The 22260-nt window shown below is 36.0% G+C and overlaps 1 protein-coding gene across 1 annotated transcript in view; it reads right to left on the bottom strand.

The window, feature by feature from the left end:
- The window catches only part of Arl6 (ADP ribosylation factor like GTPase 6), a 30974-nt gene extending 9258 nt beyond the window's left edge, over positions 1-21716 (bottom strand). The window contains exons 1-6 of the mRNA XM_042677022.1: positions 21349-21716; positions 19872-20020; positions 13429-13490; positions 12736-12804; positions 6781-6875; positions 3656-3785 (exon numbers count right to left, since the gene is read on the bottom strand). Coding sequence (XP_042532956.1) covers positions 3656-3785; positions 6781-6875; positions 12736-12804; positions 13429-13490; positions 19872-19994 — 479 coding nt within the window. The 5' untranslated portion in view covers positions 19995-20020; positions 21349-21716. The remainder of the gene's footprint in view (positions 1-3655; positions 3786-6780; positions 6876-12735; positions 12805-13428; positions 13491-19871; positions 20021-21348) is intronic.
- Positions 21717-22260: the final 544 nt, after the last annotated feature.

Genomic DNA, 22260 nt, shown 5'->3' with positions numbered 1-22260 from the left:
ATGCACCTTCTTGGTGTTTGAGGTGGCCTGGAGAAATTAAGTGTCTTTTGCTGTCAACTTATGCCTAGTAGAAGGAAGTTCAGTAGCTTGGGGGAATGGAGGGACTCAAGTCAAATGTCACAATCTTGGTGAGAACACTTTGCCCTTGCCTGGGTGAGTCTCTTTGGCTGCTGAAGATTTCATGGCAGCCAGATGACCAATACCTCTGCCTTTGATTAATTGGCTACTGAGGCAGGCCTGTGTAATTAACTTTGTGAACAGCAGATTTGGCCCTGACAGACTGGAAGCCAACGGCTACTCTGAACTGGAGGATTAACTGCTGAAGTTGAGAGCCAGGAGTCTCGGCATCTCTTTTGGGGCTCACGGTAACATGCTTTTACTTGTTGGTTGAGGAGTTTCTGTGGGGTTGATGATTTAGACTTGGCATGCTGAAGTACGATAGAGGACAGACATAATCGTTGCATCAAGCATAGGAATAGGCTGCTTCTAAAATTTGGCTGCGCTAGGACTTTGTAACAGGTTACTTAGTAAATCATCTGTCTCAAGCCCGAGCACAGCCTACAGTCCTGCAGCTCTTCCTTGAGGTCCTCACAGAGACACACTAGTTCTTCTGAAGTAGTTTTTGGCACGATCAGCTCAAGTAGGGGTCATCCAGGGGTATGGACAACTGTTAAATGTTAGTAAAAAAGTCATGGTATGGGCTGGGATATAGCTCAGTGGCAAGGTGCTGGCCAAGCTGGGTTTGATCCTCAGTATCAAAGAAGAAAAGACAAAAAAAAAAGTCATGGTAGAACAGAATGTCCAATATAAATGATAACTTTGCAGAGTTTATTCTAGATAAACTAAAGTTTTATAGTGAGCCCAGAGTTAGGGTAGCCATGAACTTCCATCTTATCCTGAGATGGGACCCTATCCCACATTTTATTGATCAGATTCTCAAAACTGTTGTGGTGTACATCATTACATAGTGCTAGAGAGAAAGCACAGGTAGAATCTCCAGGCTCCTACTTGCTGGACAAAATTACTAAGCAGTTTCTTTATCTCGTGTTTTCTTTCACTGGTCATACAATCCTGAAAAATTTCTGTTGTTAGACTCTCCAGTGTCCTTCTTCCTACACTATGCTGGCTGGGTATGGGGAAGCTCAGGGAGCTGGCTCTTGGTCTTAAGTATCCTGCTCCTGTTGTTCAGGTCATGATTTCAGCAGGCTCCAGAAGTCCTCCACCCATGCAAAAACAAGACCTACTCCACCTAGGCAACTAGCATCCTCTAAAAGGAGCATTAACCACCCAGTCCTCTTTATTGGAGACTCCTCAAGACAGTTCATTTAGCCTCCCCCCTGACCCTCCCCAAGGAAATTCAAAAGTCAGGAAATGGGATTTGGACACCAGTGAAAGGAGCAGCAGCCAGAGCCCCCATGTAGACCAAGGAAGTGGCCCCCTGGCCTCTGAAGACAAGAGCCAACAGTGGGCTCCAGCAGAGGCTCAAGGAGCAGAAGCAGAAGGGAGCTTCCACAGTGGGGGTGGCCAATACAGGGACAGGCCAGGATTCCACCACCCCCAGAACACCCCTAGATGATGCAGCTCGGGAAGCATCCACCTGCCTGGGCCATGTGGCTGCCTCAGACCAACAACCCCAATGCACTGAAAGTCAACTTATTACTTATTAAATTTTAAAAAGGCTCATAATTACTTTAAAATAGGAAGACAGAAACAATATGAGAAGCGCAAATGTTTATCGTCTCTAGTAATCATATACAGTAATAAAAAGTATCAGTATCTAATATATTGATTTTATTACACACACAGTTCCAAACAAGAAACACAATGAAGAAATCCTTTCCCACTGCTGGAGGGTGGCACTCTACCGTTCCCTAGAATCTTCCAAATTTTACTTTTCTTCTCAAATAAATTATAAGATTTATAAGAACAGAAAAAGCAAAAGTCCATGTCTTATGATGTTGTGTGTTCCAGGGCTCTGAGTTATTTATTGGTGACTTCATTTTCTACAATTTCCTCCAAAATCACCCTGACCCACCAGTATGGGCTTCTGTTCCTGGCAAGAAAATGACAGGAAACATGATCTATCTTTCTATAATAACCCTAAACATTAATTGACTCAATTCCCCAATCAAAGGAAGAAGGAAAGCAGATTGGATCAAAAAACAAGATCTAGTCAATGTTTTCAATATTGTACTTTCTACCAAAGTTGTGTTTTCTACCAAATACTTAATAAAATTCAAAATTCAAAATTACTTTATAGGCAGTCAATTTAAGTATGTTTATCTAAATTCCTATTTCTCCTGAAATTCCAATCAAAGAATCATTTCTAAGCACTAGCTTTTCCTTCAATCCCAAAGTGAAGTAGGTTTTACTCAAGACAGACAATGCTTCCCTCCTGAGAAGAGATGTGGGAGGCATCAAGTACTTGGAAGTTTCAAGGTTCTTCAAGGACTATTCTATTCAGCACCAAGGCCAGCTCTTAAAGATCTTTTCTGAGCTTTAGTTTCCTGCTTTATTTTCTAGTTCCACATCTAGAGGCAGTAAATTTCTTGCTTCTGTGTCTACTCTTTCCTCTTAATTTATTTGTAACTCTTATGGAAGAAAGAACACTATTAAAGAGAAGCAGACCTTACAGTAATAGAGGTAGGTGAGTGGTGAGTAGAAGACAAGGACTACCTAAAGTATCTAAAATTATAATTCCTCTTATTTGGGGGCTGGGGTGCCAGGACTGGGACTTGAATTCAAGGCCCTGCATTCTAGCTTAGCTTGGTAGTGCTAGTGTTCTATCACTTGAACTCTAGCTCCACTTTCCACCTTTTGTTGGTTAATGGACTCAACTGTCATGGCTGGCTTTGACCATGATCCTCAGATCTCAGCCTCCAGGATAGCTATGATTATAGACAGGCATGAGCCACTGGGGTCCTACTCTCTATCATTTACTTTCTAGTTATCCTTGTTGATCTATTTTGGTAGAAAGGCACACTGGAGTTAAATGTAACAAAAATATGTGATTTCAGACACTATTTAAATTTCAACCTCATTAGACATAATCAAATCAATATTTCTATAGTCTCATGATGACAAATAGTTATGGTATACTTATTATGTATGAGATGCTTTCTCTATAATAGGAGTTACAGAAGTTAAACCAAACAAAAAGCATGATGAAATCTCAACTCTCCAGCAGCTAACAAGCTAGTGTAAGAAAGATGGACTATAAACAAAACAAGCCACAGGGTAATAATGACAGTTCTGAAGGAAGTACAATTGCAAGCCAGGACAATTATATTGGAGAATGATTCAGGAAAGGGGTCATAAGAATGGAAAAGGCAAGAGAAGGATTGTGTTTAGCTGAATTGATGTACACAAGAAAGTCATTGTTATTGAAGCTGGGAAAATAAGTGGGTGGTTCATAGTATTCTACTACATCAAAACAATTTAAAAATGTTTGCATAGATCTATATTCATGAATATTTACATAATTCTCTAAAACAAAATCCTTAGCTTATCTCTTATCCTGTTTGGGCACTTATAAAATAAGTTCAGGTCAAAAAAATAAGAAAAACAAAATAAAAAAGCAAAATCAAGAACAAACCCTGAATCTTGGACACTGATATTGAGAGAGAAAATGAAAAAAGTAAATGTAAAACTTTACCAAATATGCCATGGTTTATCTTTGATGTTCTCTAAACACAGTAATTGAGACACTTTTACAGATGTTACCGCATCTCTGAGATCCATTTTGTTTGCAAAGAATAAGATTGGAATTCTCCGATGTTTAATATCTAAAAAGAAAAAATAAGACTATCATTACACTTTTAGCATTTTGGTATACTACCCCAAATCCTTAAAAGTGAAATCAAATAAATAGTTTTCAAATTACTTCTTTCTATATCAAACATATAGATACTTTGTCATGCAAGTACATGAACAAAAGGAAATACAAAATGCTCTTCCTAAAACCTTCTGCCTCCTAGTGAGAACCTTTAATGAAAGATTGATGAGGCTGGGGAATAAGAACTAAACAAGCTTCAACAGTAAAGCAATACAAAAAGGCCAAATATTTTCTTGTTTTATTCTTACTATAAACAAAGAGTAGATTTTTATTTTGATATTTAATTGATACTATAAGAAGGTTAAGATTTTTTTTTTCAGTATTGGGGTTTGAACTCAGGAACTGAATTCAGCACTTGCCAGTTACATCTCCAGCCCCCAAGATAGGTATCTTTAACAAAATACTTTTACCTTCACAGAATTTTGGAAACATCTTCCATTGCTTTAAGCACAATATATTTAGACACTTCAAAATCTAGAAGACACAAAATGGTATATGGCAAAAGAACCTCCTTCTTTACCTTTTCCCCAGGCTATACAAATGCCCTTAACAGAAAAGGAAACCCATTTCAGCCATGTCTTCACATCTTTGTAAACATACCATTGTCTTTTAACTATGATGTATTAGTCTTCACAAGAATAATGGCATTCCGATCTCATTCTTTTATATCTCTCTTTTCACATCTCTGTCTTTTCACTTAATTTCACATCCTATGCTCCATATTAGTACTTTCTTGATTGTCACTTTCTTGATTCAACAGTTCCAATACTCCTTTTAATACTGTTTCACAGTTTAACCAATACTTGACTAAAATACATTGATTCCAATCTTTACAGCCACAAAACATTGTTAAAGAGGCAATTTTGTACATTGGCCAAGATGCTGGAGACTTAATGTGACAAGTGGAAATGCATGTTGAAGGACATGTATGTTGCTATTTTCATATGTAATGCTTACCAAACTGTCTTCCTTTAAATATTACACTTCATCCACAAGGTGGATGTTTAATATGTGGACTAGGCTTTCATTAAGAAAACAGTTTTCTGTTTTGTTATAAGCAGATTATATAGGAATTATTTATTTTATTTGGGGGGAAATAACTTGGGGAACAGATTTGGACATTTAGGGAGGATTAGGAAAAAATAAAACGGAATGCATAATAAAAGATCTCTCTCTCTCAATCAAGATACAGGACAGGTGAAGTTTTAAAATGAAAATGTCACAAAAAGGTACAGCTTGGACTATTACTTCCAAACATCTGAGTAAGCTTGAGACTGTAAGATAAAAACACCAAAGGTATTGTGGTTAAATACCAAGAATTATTAGTGAGTCCCCACTTTATGTCTCTTTTTTCTTTTGGCAGACCTGGGACTTGAACTCAGGGACTAGACTGTCTCTGAGCTTCTTTTGCTCAACGTTAGCACTTAGTTACCATTTCAGCCACAATGCCTCTTCCAGCTTTTTCTGTTTATGTGGCACTGAGGAATCCCAACTCAGGGCTTCATGCATTCTAGGCAGGGGCTCTACCACTAAGCCACATTCCAGGCCCCACACTATTTTGAGTACATTTCTAACAGGTCCACAGTTCTTTTTAAACACTATACTTTCAGTAAGCCAAAGTAAAAATCTTATTTAAAATCTTTTTGAGCTGGGCATCGGTGGCTTATACCTGTAATCCTAGCTACTCAGGAGGCTGAGATCTAAGGATCGCAGTTCAAAACCAGCCCAGGCAGGAAAGTCCATGAGACTCTTATCTCCAATAAAGCACTAGAAAACTGGAAGTGGAGTTGTGGCTCAAGCGGTAGAGTGCTTGTCTTGAGCGGAACAGCTGAGAGACAGCTCCCAAGCCCTGAGTTCAAGCCCCACGGCCGACAAAAGAAAAATCTTTTTGACAGGAAGAGGACTAGAAATAAGAAGTGCCACAACAATCACTGGAGCATTAGTTACAATGGGGAATGGGGCTAGAGAAGACTGTCTATTAAAAGATAAATGATGGCATAAACTGTACTGTACCTAAAGTACAGAATATTAGGAACTATTAAGAAAAGTAATTGTATAATTATATAGAATCTGACATGGAAGTATTTCCATAATGTAACCTGTACTGAAAATGAAACTATGTAGTCTAAATATGATCTATTTAGGTAAATAACAATGATCAATCTCTGAAACTTTTAATTCGATAACACTTAATGTCTGTATATGTAAATTATATACTATAGTATATTTAAAAACAGAAGAGACAAAAAGCACCAATTTGTTAATACTAGTATTTTTTTTTTTTTTTGTCGGTCCTGGGGCTTGAGCTACTTGAGCCACAGCGCCACTTTCAGTTTTTTGGTGGTTAATTGGAGATAAAAGTTTCACGGACTTTTCCTGGGCTGGCTTTGAACCATGATCCTCAGATCTCAGCCTCCTGAGTAGCTAGGATTACAGGCATGAGCCACTGGCGCCTGGTTAATACTAGTATTTTTTTTTTAAGGGCGAGGGTTGAGTTGAAGATTAAAAAGAATAAAATCTACTTTAAGAATAGAATTTCCATAGAAATATGTAAATATGCTGTGATATACACACACATACATAAACAAAGATACAAAAAAAGGATCAAAATGATCTTGAAATACACATATTTTTACTTTCTTATCCGTTTTACATCTAATCTTCCTTTCCTATTGGTATGTATTATTTAAGAAATCAGAAAAAAAGGAGTTTTCATTATTGAGGAAATATTAGAGTACTCAAAAATATCGCAAAATGTTTTGAAATACAAAATATTTGGGTGTGGGGTTAAGCTGTTATAAATGTTGTATAACTAATATGTTTTAAAATTCAGAAGTTTATATAAAAGATAACATCCACAGCCTTTTTTGTTTAATACAGGTAAAACATCACATATAAATGTACCCAATTCAAATTTGACAGATGAGAGGAAACCACAAATGTACCTGGATGATTCAGGAGAGTGTCAAGTTCTTCTTTGGCCACAACCATTCTTAATTTATCGCTACTATCAATGACAAAAATAATGGCTTGTCCATCTCTGTGTAATACAAAGAAAGTGAAAACTTAAAAATTTTGCATATTAATTTTCATTTGCATTAGGTACAATTACTTCACGTCCTATTTGCCTTGGTTATTAGAAGATTCACTTTTCTTCTTTGTCTACATGACTAAGATATTAACCATTACTTATATTCATATAAAATCCTTTATGTAAATGATGATTTGGTATATTTAATCACTTGTTATTTCTTTATAAAATTTAAAAGAAGTCAGTTTTTGTTTAAGTAATTAAAAGATGGGAAAAAGTTTAAAAATAAAGACATCTAGCATATAAACCTCTAGTACAAATATCATAGTTGGTACAAATAATACTCAGTAAATTGTATCAACTAATTGGTACTTAACATTCATTAATGAATATCTGTATTTGTGTTTTAAAATGGAATTATTTTGTTTCATATCTTGTCTTTCTTTTTTTTTGTGTGGGAGGGGTCCGGTCATGGGGCCTGAACTCTGGGCCTGGGCATTGTCCCTCAGCTTTTCAGCTCAAGCTAGTACTCTACCACTTGAGCCATAGCACCACTTCCGGCATTTTTTTTTCTGCTTATGAGGAATCAAACCCAGGGCCTCATGCATACAAGGCAAACGCTCTACCACTGAGTCACTTTCCCAGCCCCATCTTGTCTTTCTTGTATGTACATTTACTTCAATTTGGGGGAATATACTTTGAACTATACTTTTATGTGAAACACTAAGGTTTAACAACATTGCTTCTCAAATACTTTTTAAACCAAAAATCATAATCAGAAATACATTTTACAATGAAAGCAGTAGACACACAAGCATGTAAATACATTTGAAATGTCTCCTGAAAACAATACTTGAGTTTTATTTCAAGATTTATCTCATGAAAAATCTTGAGACAAATAACCTACATAGTTTTCTTTATAAACTTATTGGTACTTTACAGTTTATTCATAAGAGTAAAAACAGACACAGTTTAAAGTTTTCAGATAAACATTAACAGAGTCTTCCAGAAATGATAAAACAATTTACATGACAGAAGTATTTTTCTAGTTATTACTATCTGTTAAATCTTTGGCTTTTAAAAGCAAAAAACTTTTGTTCTATATATCATTAATTGCTAATGAAGCTCATTATCTTTTGTATAATTTTTGGACATCTGCACTTTGTGAATTATTTATTTATCTAATCATAAATGCAGATTTTAAAGAAATTAGTAATTAGCAATCAAATTAATAAAAATAACACAAACTTTTAAAATACCAATTTCTCCTATTATTTAAAAAATGATAATATGGATTAAGAAAGCCACAATTACTAGTAGATACAGAAACCAGTAGAACTGGAAATATTTACCATGAGCTCTAAAAGAGTTTAATCACTTTGTATAAGTGATTTTATTTATGGAATTCATTCTAAAGAAATATGAACTATGTCTAAGCTTTACATATATAATAACTAGATAAGTGTTTATAATCTTTAAAAACTAAGAATGATGTTCATGTACAAATAAAGAAATGTTTGAGCAAATTCTGGCATAGAGCTGCACGAGAAAAAATTAGGCAGCCACTAATTATATTCATAATATGTTTTTCCTAATATCTATATAATTGAATGTTAACTGAGAAAAGCAAGATATAAAATTATTTATAGTGCTTAATTAAATGTCTCCATTCTCTTTAGGGATTCACATTAGGTATTAATATATTTCAAAATGACCATTGTCAAGAAGATTAACAATGGTGAATTTATGAGTAGTATTTATGAAATAGAATAAGTTTTTGTTTTTTGGTGTTTTTTTTTTTCCAGTCATGGGGCCTGAACTCGGGGCCTGGGGACTGTCCCTCAGCTCTTCAGCTCAAGGCTAGCCACAGTGACACTTCTGGCTTTTTCTGTTTATGTGGTGGTGAGGAATCGAATTCATGGCCTCATGTATGCAAGGCAAGCACTCTACCACTGAGCCACCTTCCCAGCTCAGAATATTAGTTTTAACATGCTCTAAACTTTAAGAGATGGGTGACAATGTTGTAAAGACACTTTGTACTCATATACTGTTTTGTAGAATGGGAACTTCTTTGTATAACTACTTAAAGATACTACTACTACTACTAATAAACTGTGCTTACATTTTGTACCTTTTCTTTCTTTCTTTTTTTAGTTTTTTCTTTTTTTTTGGTCGGTCATGAGGCTTGAACTCTGGGCCTGAACGCTGTCTCTCAGTAATTCAGCTCAAGACTAGTGCTCTACCGCTTGAGCCACAGAGCCACTTCCAGTTTTCTAGTGCTTTATTGGCCTTTTCCTGCCTAGGCTGGCTTTGAACCGTGATCCTCAGATCTCAGCCTCCTGAGTAGCTAGGATTACAGGTATAAGCCACTGGTGCCCAGCTGTACCTTATTTTCTAGAGTAGAACTAACATAAAAATTATAGTATACAGTATTTAACATTACAAAACCAAATAAATTTACAAATAATCCCTTAAAATTCTATTATTCCAAAACAAATGCTATCAAATGTTTGGTACATATTCTAACAATTTTGTTTGTGTACACATATGAAGCATTTATATATATAAAGAATATTTTTCTTGACATAGTCAAGGTATGTGCTACCACACATTCTTCTATATATCTTAACCTAACAGTTCTAGTTACAGGTCACTTTTCTAAAATACTTACTAAGTAATATAAGCAGTTTTCAATTTTAAAAAATATTGACAATGATGTTGAAAAAAGGAACTACATTCTCAACAGAGCATTTTGACACTAAAAGTAAAATGAACATAAAAGTACATTATAAATCTTTTTAAATCTTTTTCAACAGATTAAAATATGCACTTATTTTTTCAGTGTTAGAAAATATATATAAAATAAATTTAGTACTATGACAAACTTCTCAATTGCAATCATTTTATCATTTAATTTAAAATTTAAACTTAGGATTCCTCAAGTTTTTCAAAAATATTTTAAAGAGTAAAAATTAGAACAAAAAGAATTTTTTGAAGTACATTTTCCATGAATTTTTGCTATGTCATTAAAATATTTTAAAAAACTAGCAAATCATACTGTTTTAAGAAGGAATACCTATCAATTAAGAATGTAAATGTCTTGTTCCAGAAGCTCAAGTTCCTAAAATGAAAATAAATAAAAATAAAAGCCTCACATCTATGAAGAACACACACTAGCAAATCAGTTTTCCATTTCTAAACAGAACTTTTGAGACTGAAGAGCTCTCCTTCCTTTCCTGTACATAAAAGGACCACTGATGAACATGATTTAAACAGGTGTAAGATTTATTAAAGTACTCACTGCAAAGTTGCTTGAGTCAATCTCCTCTGATTCATATTTTAGGAATATAATATTTGCTCTTAAATTAGCAGGAAAATGGTATTCAATTTTAATCTGGTAGACACTTCATGATAGTTCATAATAATAAAAGGGAAGAATAGAGCTCCCCTATGACCCAGCAATCCCACTTCTGGGCATTTACCCAAAGGAAAACAAGGCCATACTAAAGTTACCAGCACAACTGTTTATTACAGCATTATTCAAGATAACTAAGATATAGAACCAACCCAGACGCCCCTCAGTAGGTGAATGGATCAAGAGAATATGGTATATATACCATATATATAGATATATATATACACACACACACACATATATATGTATATATACAATGGAATTCTATGCCTCCATCAGAAAGAATGACAGTGCCCCATTTGTTAGGAACTAGAAGGACTTGGAAAAAATTATATTAAGTGAAGTAAGCCAAACTCAAAGAAATATATGTCCCATAGTTTCCCTTATTTGCAATAACTAGCATACATCTAGGATAATATTACCAGACAAGCAGAAAAGGTCAAAAGCTATGCACATATGACCATATGAGAGGATGCTAAGCAAAATGAACCCCAAGATAGGGACACAAGAGATTTTATCTTTGTTGCTGTTGATTTGAATGTACTATGTGATTTTTTTTGTATGTTCTTTTGTATGTTCTTCCCCCATGGTATAACCCCTGCTGTCACTGTATTTGATTCTGGTGTCCTGCATCTTGTATATACACATTTCTAATTTGGGAAGGAGAAGGGATAACAAAATGCTGAAACAAGGATACGAGTTGACCCATTGTAACAACGAGACATACAAGGCACTATGTTGAAAATGAACTTTACAACTTGTGTGTGGGGGGGGGGGGGAGGGACTTAGGGAGGTAGGGAGGGAAGGGATGGTAGGGAAAAAACAAAGGAGGGGGTAACAAGGCTCAAGTGGAAATGTACTCATTACCTTGTTCATGTAACTGTAACCCCTTTGTACAATATCTTTACAATAAAAATATTTAAAAAGGAATATTGCTTTTGAACATCACTCTCATAAATGAAGGAATCCTTGCAACCTTAGAAGTTAATGAGATTATTTTAACATTACGTGCAAATCTTGGGAAGATATACCTGTATGTAAGTAACTCGCAGCTCTCAATCTGAAGTAATTAGTGAGCACTTGATTTGTATATGCTTAAAAGTACTTTGTTTAGAACTATTTACAGAATAAACCATAAGTTACAGATGGTGTGATTTTAACTAAACTTGGTCAATATTATTTCTGTTCCAGAGGTTAAGCACCATATTTGGCCTTGAAGAAAAAATTGGAATACACTTCTTTTCTGGAGTTTACAATCCTAGAAGGGAGAGCCTAGGGGTGTTTGACTTTAAGGCAAAGTGCATATGATTACAGAGGGGAAAAAACAAAACACTTTGCAAGCACTGCGGACTGAATAAATGAAGACACAGTATAACCTCAGATGAGGAAACTTTTAAATTGGTTTGTCTTTTGTTTATCTAAACTCAGGGCTAGGTACTGTTCCTAATTCCTGCCCCATCCCCATCTCCACCCCTTTCAAGGCTAACATTCTACTACTTTAGCCATAGCTCCACTTCTGGCTTTTTGGTGGTTCATTAAGACAAGAGCCTCATAGAATTTCTTGCTTCAGCTAGCTTCAGACCACAATCTTCACGTCTCAGCCTCTTGAATGGCTAGGATTATAGATGTGAGCCAGTTACACCTGGTTTGTTTTGGTTTGGTTTTAAATGTACAAACACATTTAATAGGGGTATACTTAATGTTAAAAAGTTATAAAATATTTGTATCATTACTGTAATAACTAGCTTCATAATTTGCCCAAATAAATCTTGATGAAAACAAATTAAAAATTAAGAAGTATTCATACGGATTAAGCAATCAAGTAACCGAAGTGAAGTAGTAGTTCATGGTAAGTTGGGTTTAATTAGATAAATGTCTAAAAAAATAACATATCTTTGATTCTACTAAACACTCAATTTTTTTTTGTGACTGACAGCCTCATTCCTGTTTTGTCACTCATATAATTTCCTCCTATACTTCTACACTTCCTGAGCTTGTTCTTTTTTGTTACTATTACTGTTGCTTTGTTTTCCTAGGCAGAGTCTCTGCTATGTATCCCAGACTGGCTTCTAATATACTATGTATCCTAGGGTGGCTTTGAACTTAAAATCCTCCAGTCTCAGGCTTTTGAGGATCAGGATTACAGGTCAACATCATCATGCCAAACTTGAGCTGGTTCTTAAAACAGACATATTAGCCATATTAGCCAATGAAGTATCATTTAAAAAAAAGATAATAAAACAGAGACTGTACACACAGGAATATTATGAAGCAACTTAAATATTTGAGAAACAATGTGAAGTAGTGGTAAATATTGTTCTCAATTAGGAAATGTGCTTAAATTATACAAACAATAGAAAAAATTAAAACTCAGTCCATATAATCACCTGGATTTCTGATTTTTGTTATTAAGACATAGCCATGTAGTTAAGTAGCATTCACAAATATACTTACTTATAATAGTGTTCCCAGAGATTTCTGTATCTTCCTTGACCTGACATGTCAAACACTGTAAAAGACAAACTAAAGAAAAGAAGAAGCAAAGCATGACATCTTAACCACTTAACTTTTCCTTTCCCTTCCCTTCCTTTCCCTCCCCTCCCCTCCTCTCTCCCACCCTCCTTTCCCCTCTCCCCTTCTCCTTCTCTTCATTTCCCTTCTTCCATTTCCTCACTCTCTCTACCTTCCTTTCTTCTTCTTCTTTTTTTTTTTTTTTTTTTTTTTAGCAAAACTGGGGTTTAAAATAGGGCTGTAACTTTAGTGGTAGGCATTGATCTTATCATTTTATCACCATCCCTTAACTTTATTATTTTTCACACAGAGTCTTGCTTCTGGCTAAGGCAGACATCAAGAAGTGATCCAGTAGCATGGGCCACTAAATATATCTAGGTTACTAACTCAGAGTATAACTTTTACTTAATATTTTAAGTTTTTTTTCAAAGAAATAACCATTGCAATCTGATCATGAATGAGAGCCAGTATTCAAGAGTTTTAAAAATGAATTTTTGATATGTCATTTACACACTGAAAAATAAATTAGAGGTAGTTACAAAAATATTAATACCTATAGGCTTCTAAAGAAATTAATTTTTCTAAAAGTAGGAGAGGTAACCGATAGAGCTTAGTCACAAGGATAAAGTATATTACCTGGATGATTTGAATTTCTCTATGCTGAATCCTATTGTTGGAACTATATCTTGAGATTGAGCCTTTAAAAGAGAAAACAATTTAGGAATTTGTAATTACTAAAGATGAACTCTTCCTCAGGTTAAACAATTATGTCCAGATTTTCCATTTCTAAAATATGAAATGGCAAAATTAAAAATACTAAGAATTTTTGCAATTGGTGTCACTGTGTGACCTACAAAAACTTATGAATATGTATATTTTAATTTATATCTTGTTATATTAAGTTACTAAGAACTTATTTTTTTGAGTATGTAGGACTTTCTAAACTTTCAATATTTATTGAATTTATATATGTTTAAGCCTGTTCTCTTGAGACAATCCATGCTCTCAAGGAATTTGTGATATAGACAATGTGAATAACAATAAATTACTCTAAAATGAGCAAAGCATGTAAATGATAAAAAGAAAGGTTATTGTGATTGTAAAGGCAGCAGGGGTGCTGTTAACATAGTCTGGAAGAATGCTTAGGAAAAGCTGCTTTAAGCAACTAACATCAAACAGGAATAATGGGAAAGGAGAAAAAGTTGTAAGAAGTTCTTGACAAAGAACACTCCATTTAAGTATGATGATCTTAGGGCAAGAAGGCACTTGACAGTGAGGACAAGTAGAATGGCTATATGCCTAATAAGTATTGGTAAGTAGTACATGGTCTTTATCAAGGTAAATAAGAACCTGAAGACCTTGGGAGGGAGGGAAGATAAAAAAGATGCAAGAATAGCTTGTTGACAAGTCATGCAAGTTTTTTGTTGTTTGTTTTTGTTGGTTGTGGGTCTTAAACTCTGTGCCTGGGCATGGGTACTGTCCCTGTGCTCTTGAGCTCAAGGCAAGTGCTCTACTACTCAAGTAGTAGTAGCACTTCTGGTTTTCTGGTGTTTAATTGAAGATAAGAGTCTCACTGATTTTTCCTGCCCATGCTGGCTTTGAACCGTGATCCTCAGATCTTAGGCTCCTGAGTAGCTAGAATTACAGGCATAAGCCACTAGTGCCCAGCCAAGTCATGCAAGTTTTAAAAATGCATTATATCGACTATCTCAGGAAAGAAATTAGACATATAGAAGCATGTATAAATTCAAGGAGAATTCCAATAAATAGCTCAATAAAATAGAAGACAGAGAAGAATATGAAGGAAGAATTAGGTAAAGATATAGAAAGCCTTAAGAATCAAATTAAAAAGTTAGAAATCAAAAGCTCTAAAATCACATTAAAAAGTCAGTTATAAACTTTACTAATAGAATGAAAAAGTTGATAACAGAGTATCAGTAACTAAATATGAAGTAGAGGAATTAGGTTAGAATGACAGGACAAAAATATATTTAAAAAATATAAATGGACAGGCATATGAGCACTATAGAAAATACCAAATATATAAATCATGAAAAAAGAAAAAGAAAGATATATAAGCTAAAGGCATACAAAATATATTCAATGAAATAATTGCAGAAATATTTCCCAGTCTTGAGAGTCATCCAGGTATAAATGGCTTTAATAAAAAGAGGAAAAATTAGAAAACACCATTAGACATATTATAATTAAAACATTAAATATACAGAAAATGAAAGAATATTGAAATATACAAGACAGAAGAAGTACAAGTCACACATAAAAGAAAATCTGTTCCAAGCCCTAAAAAAAAGAGCTGTCAAGGTAGATTACTCTATACAGAAACTTATTCATAATTGCAGGAAAACTAAACATCTTCAAAATAAGCAAAATTTAAGGAACTTGTGATCCAAACCAGCATTTGCAGAAGATATTGAAAGGAGTCTTAATCACAGAAGAGGAAGATCTACATTATAAGGAAAATACAGGAAGAAGGGATAAATAGATTAAAAAATAAAGATTAGCCAGGCCCTGGTGGCTCACACCTGTAATCTTAGATACTCAGCAGGCTGAGATCTGAGGATTGAGGTTCAAAGCCAGCCTGGGTAGCAAAGTCCATGAGACCCTTATCTCCAATTAAACACCAGAAAACCAGAAGTAGCTCTGTGGCTCAAGTGGCAGAACACTCCCCTTGAGTTGAAGAGCTGAGGGACGGTGCTCAGGCCCAGAGTTCAAGCCCTATGACCAAAAAATAAATAAATAAATAAATAAAGATAGATTAGAAAAGTAGCAATCATCACAAAATCCAGCAAATTAATAAAACTACTACATGCTTTTCAGTAATAACACTGAATGTTAATGGTTTAATTCTGTGCTTAAAATATATAGAATGGTGGATTAAAGGGAAGATTTGGCCATTTGATGTCTACAAGAAATGCATCACATTGACAAAGATAAACATTGGCTTAAGGTGCAAGAATGGATAAGAAAATTTTCCAGGAAAACAGTAGCTACATTCTATCTAATAAAAGACTTCAAACCAAAATTAGAAATAACGAAGATTACTTCATATTATAAAAGAAACAATCCACTAAGAGGGCATAACTATTGTTTAGGGTACATGTGCAAAACTTAAGCATACCCAATCTCATGAAATAAATATTAATGAACAGTCAAGCATAGACAGACCCACCACACTAACAATAGGAGACTTCAATACTTGATTTTTACCAAACAGTGTTTACTGTGTGTATATATCGGGTATAGTAACATACAAAAGTCAGTAGATTTTTACAAACCAACCATGAACAGAAAAGAAATCAGGAACTCTATTTACAATAACCTCAAAAACCAAAACACCTAGGAATAAACTTACCTAAGCAGATGAAAGATTTCAACAAACAAAAAAATAAAACCTTAAGGAAAGAAACTGATGAAAACATTAGAAGGTGAAAATATCTTCCATGTTCATGGATACTGAATATGGAAAACAACCTGCAGTTGCAATATAATTCCCATCAAAAGTCCAATATCATCCTTTCCAGAAATAGAGAAATCAATCCTAAAAGATTGATGCTGGAATCACAATACTAGACATTATATATATCACAATACTAGACATTATAATACAGAGCCATAGTAGCAAAAACAAAATAATACTAGTACAAAAAAAAAAAACAGATCAGAAGATCAAAGAAACAGGAGACCCAGACATAAACCCACATGGCTACATTCATATCATTTTGTCAAAGGAGTGAAAGATATTAATTGGAGAAGATAGCCTCTAGCTAATCCTACCACATTAATCTAATTCTGGCCCTTACCAATTTCTTGCCTTAAATTACTATAATAGCCTTCTACTTATGTCTCTTTAGCTTACATTACCTGGCCAAGTTAAGCAACGGTTTTCTTTTCTTTTTCTTTTTAAATGTGAAATACACTACAATGCTTAGTTCATAAAGCTTTAGTAGAATTAAATGAGCTAATGAGCATAAAATACTCAACATAGGGTCTGCAAAGATTCAACAAATATTTTCTATCATTATAATTATACCTCACTGACTTCAATTAGTCTTGTTCCAAAGTTTTTTTATACTGTCCCAAGTATAAGTTAAAAAAGAAAAATCCCTTTTCCATTCACCTTGCTGAAAATAGGAATAGTAGCAGAAAATTTTCCTCCCAACATCATGTTCACCCTGATAGTATATTTCTCAGAAAATTTACATTCAAGTGGAAAGATGGACACTGGGAAATCATTGGACACATATCTGTAATGAGCTAGTGAAAAGGGCTCTCTCGGAGGCATTTACCTCATGGTTTTACATTGAAGTTTGGTCAGCTTTTCTTTCCTTTCATCCTATGAGCCTAGTATTTTTCCAAAAACATCTTTCTTCTTGTTGGCTAGAAAACAGAAAATTTCCAGTACTAAAGTTCCTGACTTGTACTGTGGCAACCCTTGCACAATAAGTGTTGAATGAAGAGTTTCCTATTTTTTGTTGATCTTGTAAAACTCACCATCTTTAAAGGTTCTTATCTTGTCAGTCACATGATAATAAAACCATCAGTTATTATTAAGGAAAAATACACCAATAACAAAAACTGTGAGCAAGTTGAAAGTTTAAAGAAATCTCAGGAAATATACATCAAAATAGTAACCTTAAGCTGATCATAGATACTGATTATAGGATCATTCCTATAATCTTAGCTACTCAAGAGATTGAGATCTGAGGATCAAGTTCAAAACTAGCCCAGGCAGAAAAGTCTGTGAGGCTCTTATCGTCAATAAACTAGTCAGAAAAATCTGGAAGTGGTGCTGTGGCTCGTGGTAAAGTGCTAGCCTTGAGCAAAAGAAACTCATAGACAGTGCCCAGGCCCTGAATTCAAGCCCCAGGACTGGCAAAACAAAACAAAAAACCCCGAAAACAGTAGCCTTATCTTCTCTGAATTATAATTGGAACATTTACATGTAGCCTCTGTACAATCACCTATCTTCACAATTCCCCATTTAATTGCAGGAATATAAAATTCGTTTTCTTCCTTTGAAAGTTCTAATGGAAATGATTCAAAAAAATGAAAATAAGACAACAGTCACTAGCACAACCATATTCACTGCACCAGTATCCACCAGAGATATAGCCAAGGCATAGAATCAGCCCAGATACTCTTCAATGGACAAATGGATCAAGAAAATGTGGTACATATGCACAATAATTGTACTCATCTTTTAGAAAGAATAATATTGTATTATTTGTAAAGAAATAGTAAGACTTGGAAAAAAATCATTTAAATATTTAGCTTATCAACTTATAAGTAAGTATATTAGGTGCTATGCAAGTGTACACAATGGATTAACAGAAATATAGCAGATTCAAAGGAGAACTCAAATAGTGTAATTCCTTAGAAAGGAAAAGTCTAAGTTCAACAAAATAATCACCAGGAAGCAGGTACTTGGAAGGGATGGGGTAGGGTCAATGGGAAAGGAGTAGATAATGAAGATTAGAGACAGGAAGAATGCCTTCAAGAAGTCAATGTATATCCTACAAAATTAAGAAGAGTGAGGGAAAGGGCGGATAGGAAAAGGATGAGTGTGAATGTTGAAAGGAATAACACTAAGATGCACTGTATTCATAAACTGCTTTGTTAAATGGAAGCTCTTTTGTACAACTTTTTTTTTTTTTGGCGGTTGTGGGGCTTGAACTCTGGGCCTGGACATTGTCCCTCAGTTCTTTAGCTCAAGACTAGCGCTCTACCACTTGAGCTACAGCGCTACTTCTGGTCTTCTGGTGGTTTATAGAGATAAGAGTTTCACAGACTTTCCTGCCCGGACTGGCTTTGAACTGGGATCCTCAGATCTCAGCCTCCTGAGTAGCTAGGATTACAAGCGTGAGCCACTTGAACCCAGCTAGTATAACTATTTAAAGATAATTTTTAAAGACTTTCCCAACATATAATATGCATCAGTTTAGAAAATTCCAGTAACCTTAGTAAATTAACAATGAAGAAACATTAAGAAAGTTTAATATTAAAAATCAGTTTAGAACTAGGAAATATTTAGTTATATAGAAACCGACTTCATCTATACACATACAAAAAAGAATACATTCATATGAGATGTAGAAGGTAAGAGGCCAATCTGAGCAAAATCTTCATGAGAACCCACTGAAACCAATAAATAGCTGAGTGTGGTGGCATGAACCTGTTATCCCAGCTATGAAAGAAGTATAAATAGGAGGAGGATGACCCAGGCTGGTAAAAGCAAAAATATGACACCCTATCTCAAAAATAACCAAAACAAAAAAAGTGGTGGGAAAGGAGATTAGCGGTGGTCAAGTGGTAAAGTACCTGCCTCAAAGATCCTGGGTTCAGGGCTGGGAAGGTAGCACAGTGGTAGAGTGCTTCCCTTGCATGCATGAGGCCCTGGGTTCAATTCCTCAGCACCACATAAGCAGAAAAAGTTGGAAGTGGCGCTGTGGCTCAAGTGGTAGAATGTTAGCCTTGAGCTGAAGAGCTGAGGGACAGCGCCCAGGCCCACAACAGAAAGAAGAAAAAAAAAAGATCCTGGGTTCAAACCTCAGTATCATCAAAACCAAATAAAAAAGAATGAGATTTAGAAAGTGGTATCAGAAATTAGGAATGGACTGGTGACTTTATGTACCTTTCTCTGACATACACATCATGTACTGAAATCGAGTGTACTAACTTTACATATTTTTCAGTTAAAATAATATATCCACATATTACTTAAAATTAACTTGCCTACTACTGATATGCACATGACACTTTCGGGGGAAACATAGCTAATTTTCTACAGAAACTGTAAAGATAATTTACATTTTCATTTGATTATTCCTCCCTTGAAGAGAAATAAGCTTGGAATATTGGTGTAATCTTGAAGAAAAAAAATTCAGTTTAATAATCAAGATTTACTCAAAAACTCCATAAAACATACTACAAATGATGGTTCATCGACATTTATTAAGTACTGAAAGATTAACATCATTTAACAATATGCTCATATACGTATTTATTTATATGAAATTATAATGTCCAATAACACACATATATCAAATATGGATACTTACATTTGAAGGTTTAAGTTTATTAATGATTGTTGTTTTCCCACTATTATCGAGACCAAGGCATAAGACGTGAACCTCCTTCTTCCTCAGGCCAAGAAATTCTGAAAGTCTATCTAGCAATCCCATAATGTGATTCAAATATTTACAAAGCACTGCAAGAAAAAGGAAATATTATCTAAAGGCACAGTATGTATGGTATGTACATAAAATTTTAATAAAGACACACAAGGACAGTATAGAAACCATGTCAATGTACTTTATACTTAGTAAAGAGAGCATAAGCTGATTATAAGAAAGGAGCCTTAACTGAAATACAGATTGGCAGCTTATAACCCCTGGCAACAGAATAATGCTCTTGAGATAACCACATTTCTCACAGTAATTTGTAATATTTAAGAAGAAACTGTGGTCAGTCTCGCTCTGTCAACTATAATATTTTCAAGTATTTAAAAATTAGGTTATAAGTTTCCTGGGAAATCTGGAACAAAACACAGGCGATGGGGTTCCCATACAGCATGATGCTAAAAGCTCAGAAAATATAAGCTAAAACAGAAATACAGGACCAAATTGTGATTTTTTTTTTTGCTACAACATTTAAACCACTAGCTAAATCTTTACAAAGAAGTGATATGCAGTCATTATGGAGAGCTACTAGTTTGAAAAATAAAATCCATGCATAGCTGCCTTTTCAATAACAGCAAAGCAAAACAAATATATTTATTAAACGTTTATAATACACACTGGAACAAGACTGATGTCATCACCCTCTTGAATCTAATCCCTTTATCAATATATTTCAAGCAGTGCAACTGTTTGGTGTATTACAAATTGTGGGTTCCTTCCTCAGAAATTTCTATCAATACTTATCAATAGTGAACGAGACTTTTTACTCCTCTCGTCTTTAAATGCATTACTTTTTTGGTTGCTTAGCCTCTCTGTTTTTCCTATGGCAGCAGTGTCCATGCAGTCGCTGTATGTATGCACGCACCGCTCCCCTCTCTATACACACCAGTTAAGTTCTTCCCGGGCAGTTCTCTCAGAATCAGATTCCTACATGGTAATATGCTGACGGCAAAACCCTGTAAGCACTAACATGTCATTCACAGTCAATACCTTGGAAAGTAAACTGCAGTTAACCCCTGAGTGGTACTTGGTAAACTTCAAACGTTAGCTGAGTGACCTGCTGCGGTTTCAAAACACAAATTCGTTCTTTCTTAGTTCTTGGTCTTCGATCATGAAGGCTCAGTTCTATGTTCGACACCTCCTATTTAGCTCCAAGTCAGGCAGGTGTTAAAACCCATCCGACACACTTGCCCATCCCAGTTCAACGTGTGATCTAGAGTCCTTCACACGCCCGGCACCTAGCCCAGTTCTCCTTCCCCAGCCCACCTCTTGAGCGAAGAAGTGGGGCAAAAAGCCGGGAGAGCCTGTGAACCCGACAAGAAGAAAGCGCCAAAGGTCCTGAGAACCAGGGAGCTACCTGATCTCGGAGGCCGGTCCAGAGGCCCAGGCACTGGCGAGCAGCCGGGACGACGCACCCACTCGGCGCCGGCTCGGGGATGGGTTTCCGGGGAGTCTTTTTCCCTGAGCCTTTGAAGAGAAGGACCCGCTGCTCCCCGAGAGGCCCCCAGCGCACACAGCGAGGAACCCACAGCTTCAGCCTCAGCTCGGGAGCATCAGGGGCGGAGCGGGCGCCCGGGCGCGCGCGGCGTCCCCATGGCAACGGAGGCTTCTTCCGGTCCGAGGCCACGCCTTCTCGAGAAGATTGCAGAGTTTCCGCCACGGTGTTTTTGATTCTTGGGATTAAAAGAGCTCTGAAGTGGGAGGGAACGAAAGGCCCAGAGTCTCGGCAAGGAAACAACATCACAGGAAGTGTGAGCGCCGAGGAGCAGCCACTTGAGCGCCCAATTTCCGCCGAGTGTGCTCACCCGTGGGGCATGATGGGAGTTGTAGGCGCGCGCACAGCCTGCTGGGTAGCGCTTCTCTTTTTGCCTTAGATGCCAGCATCTCCCCAAGACGCCAATCTTCCTTTAGATGCCCTGAGGCCTCCAGAGGCTTGGTAGTTCCCCAAACACTTCATCTCTGTGTTGTTAGGGGCAATGTGGTACGCAACCACGACTATGGGATACAGCTGTGCCCCAGGGGCAAGATGTGACCAAGGTTGCTACCCCCCCCCCCCACAGCCCCTTAACCCCCCCCCCCCCCTCCGCCTGTCCCACCTACTTTCCCTGGAACCCTGCTAGGCCTCTGACCTTCAGTCTTTGAGAAATAAGTCTGTTCTTATAGGTAGGGAGACAGAGTTGTAAAAGATCATACGGTTAGTCGAGAACAAACAAAAAGCCTAGGTGGGAAAAGTTTCCCAAGACAGTATGTGGCAAAGGGAATAGGCCCA

The sequence above is a fragment of the Dipodomys spectabilis genome, unplaced genomic scaffold (genome assembly GCF_019054845.1).
Source record: "Dipodomys spectabilis isolate Male_0828 unplaced genomic scaffold, ASM1905484v1 ptg000032l, whole genome shotgun sequence".
In the NCBI taxonomy this organism is placed as follows: domain Eukaryota; kingdom Metazoa; phylum Chordata; class Mammalia; order Rodentia; family Heteromyidae; genus Dipodomys; species Dipodomys spectabilis.
Note: the sequence above shows the minus strand (reverse complement) of the source record. Positions and strands in the feature narration are given on the sequence as shown.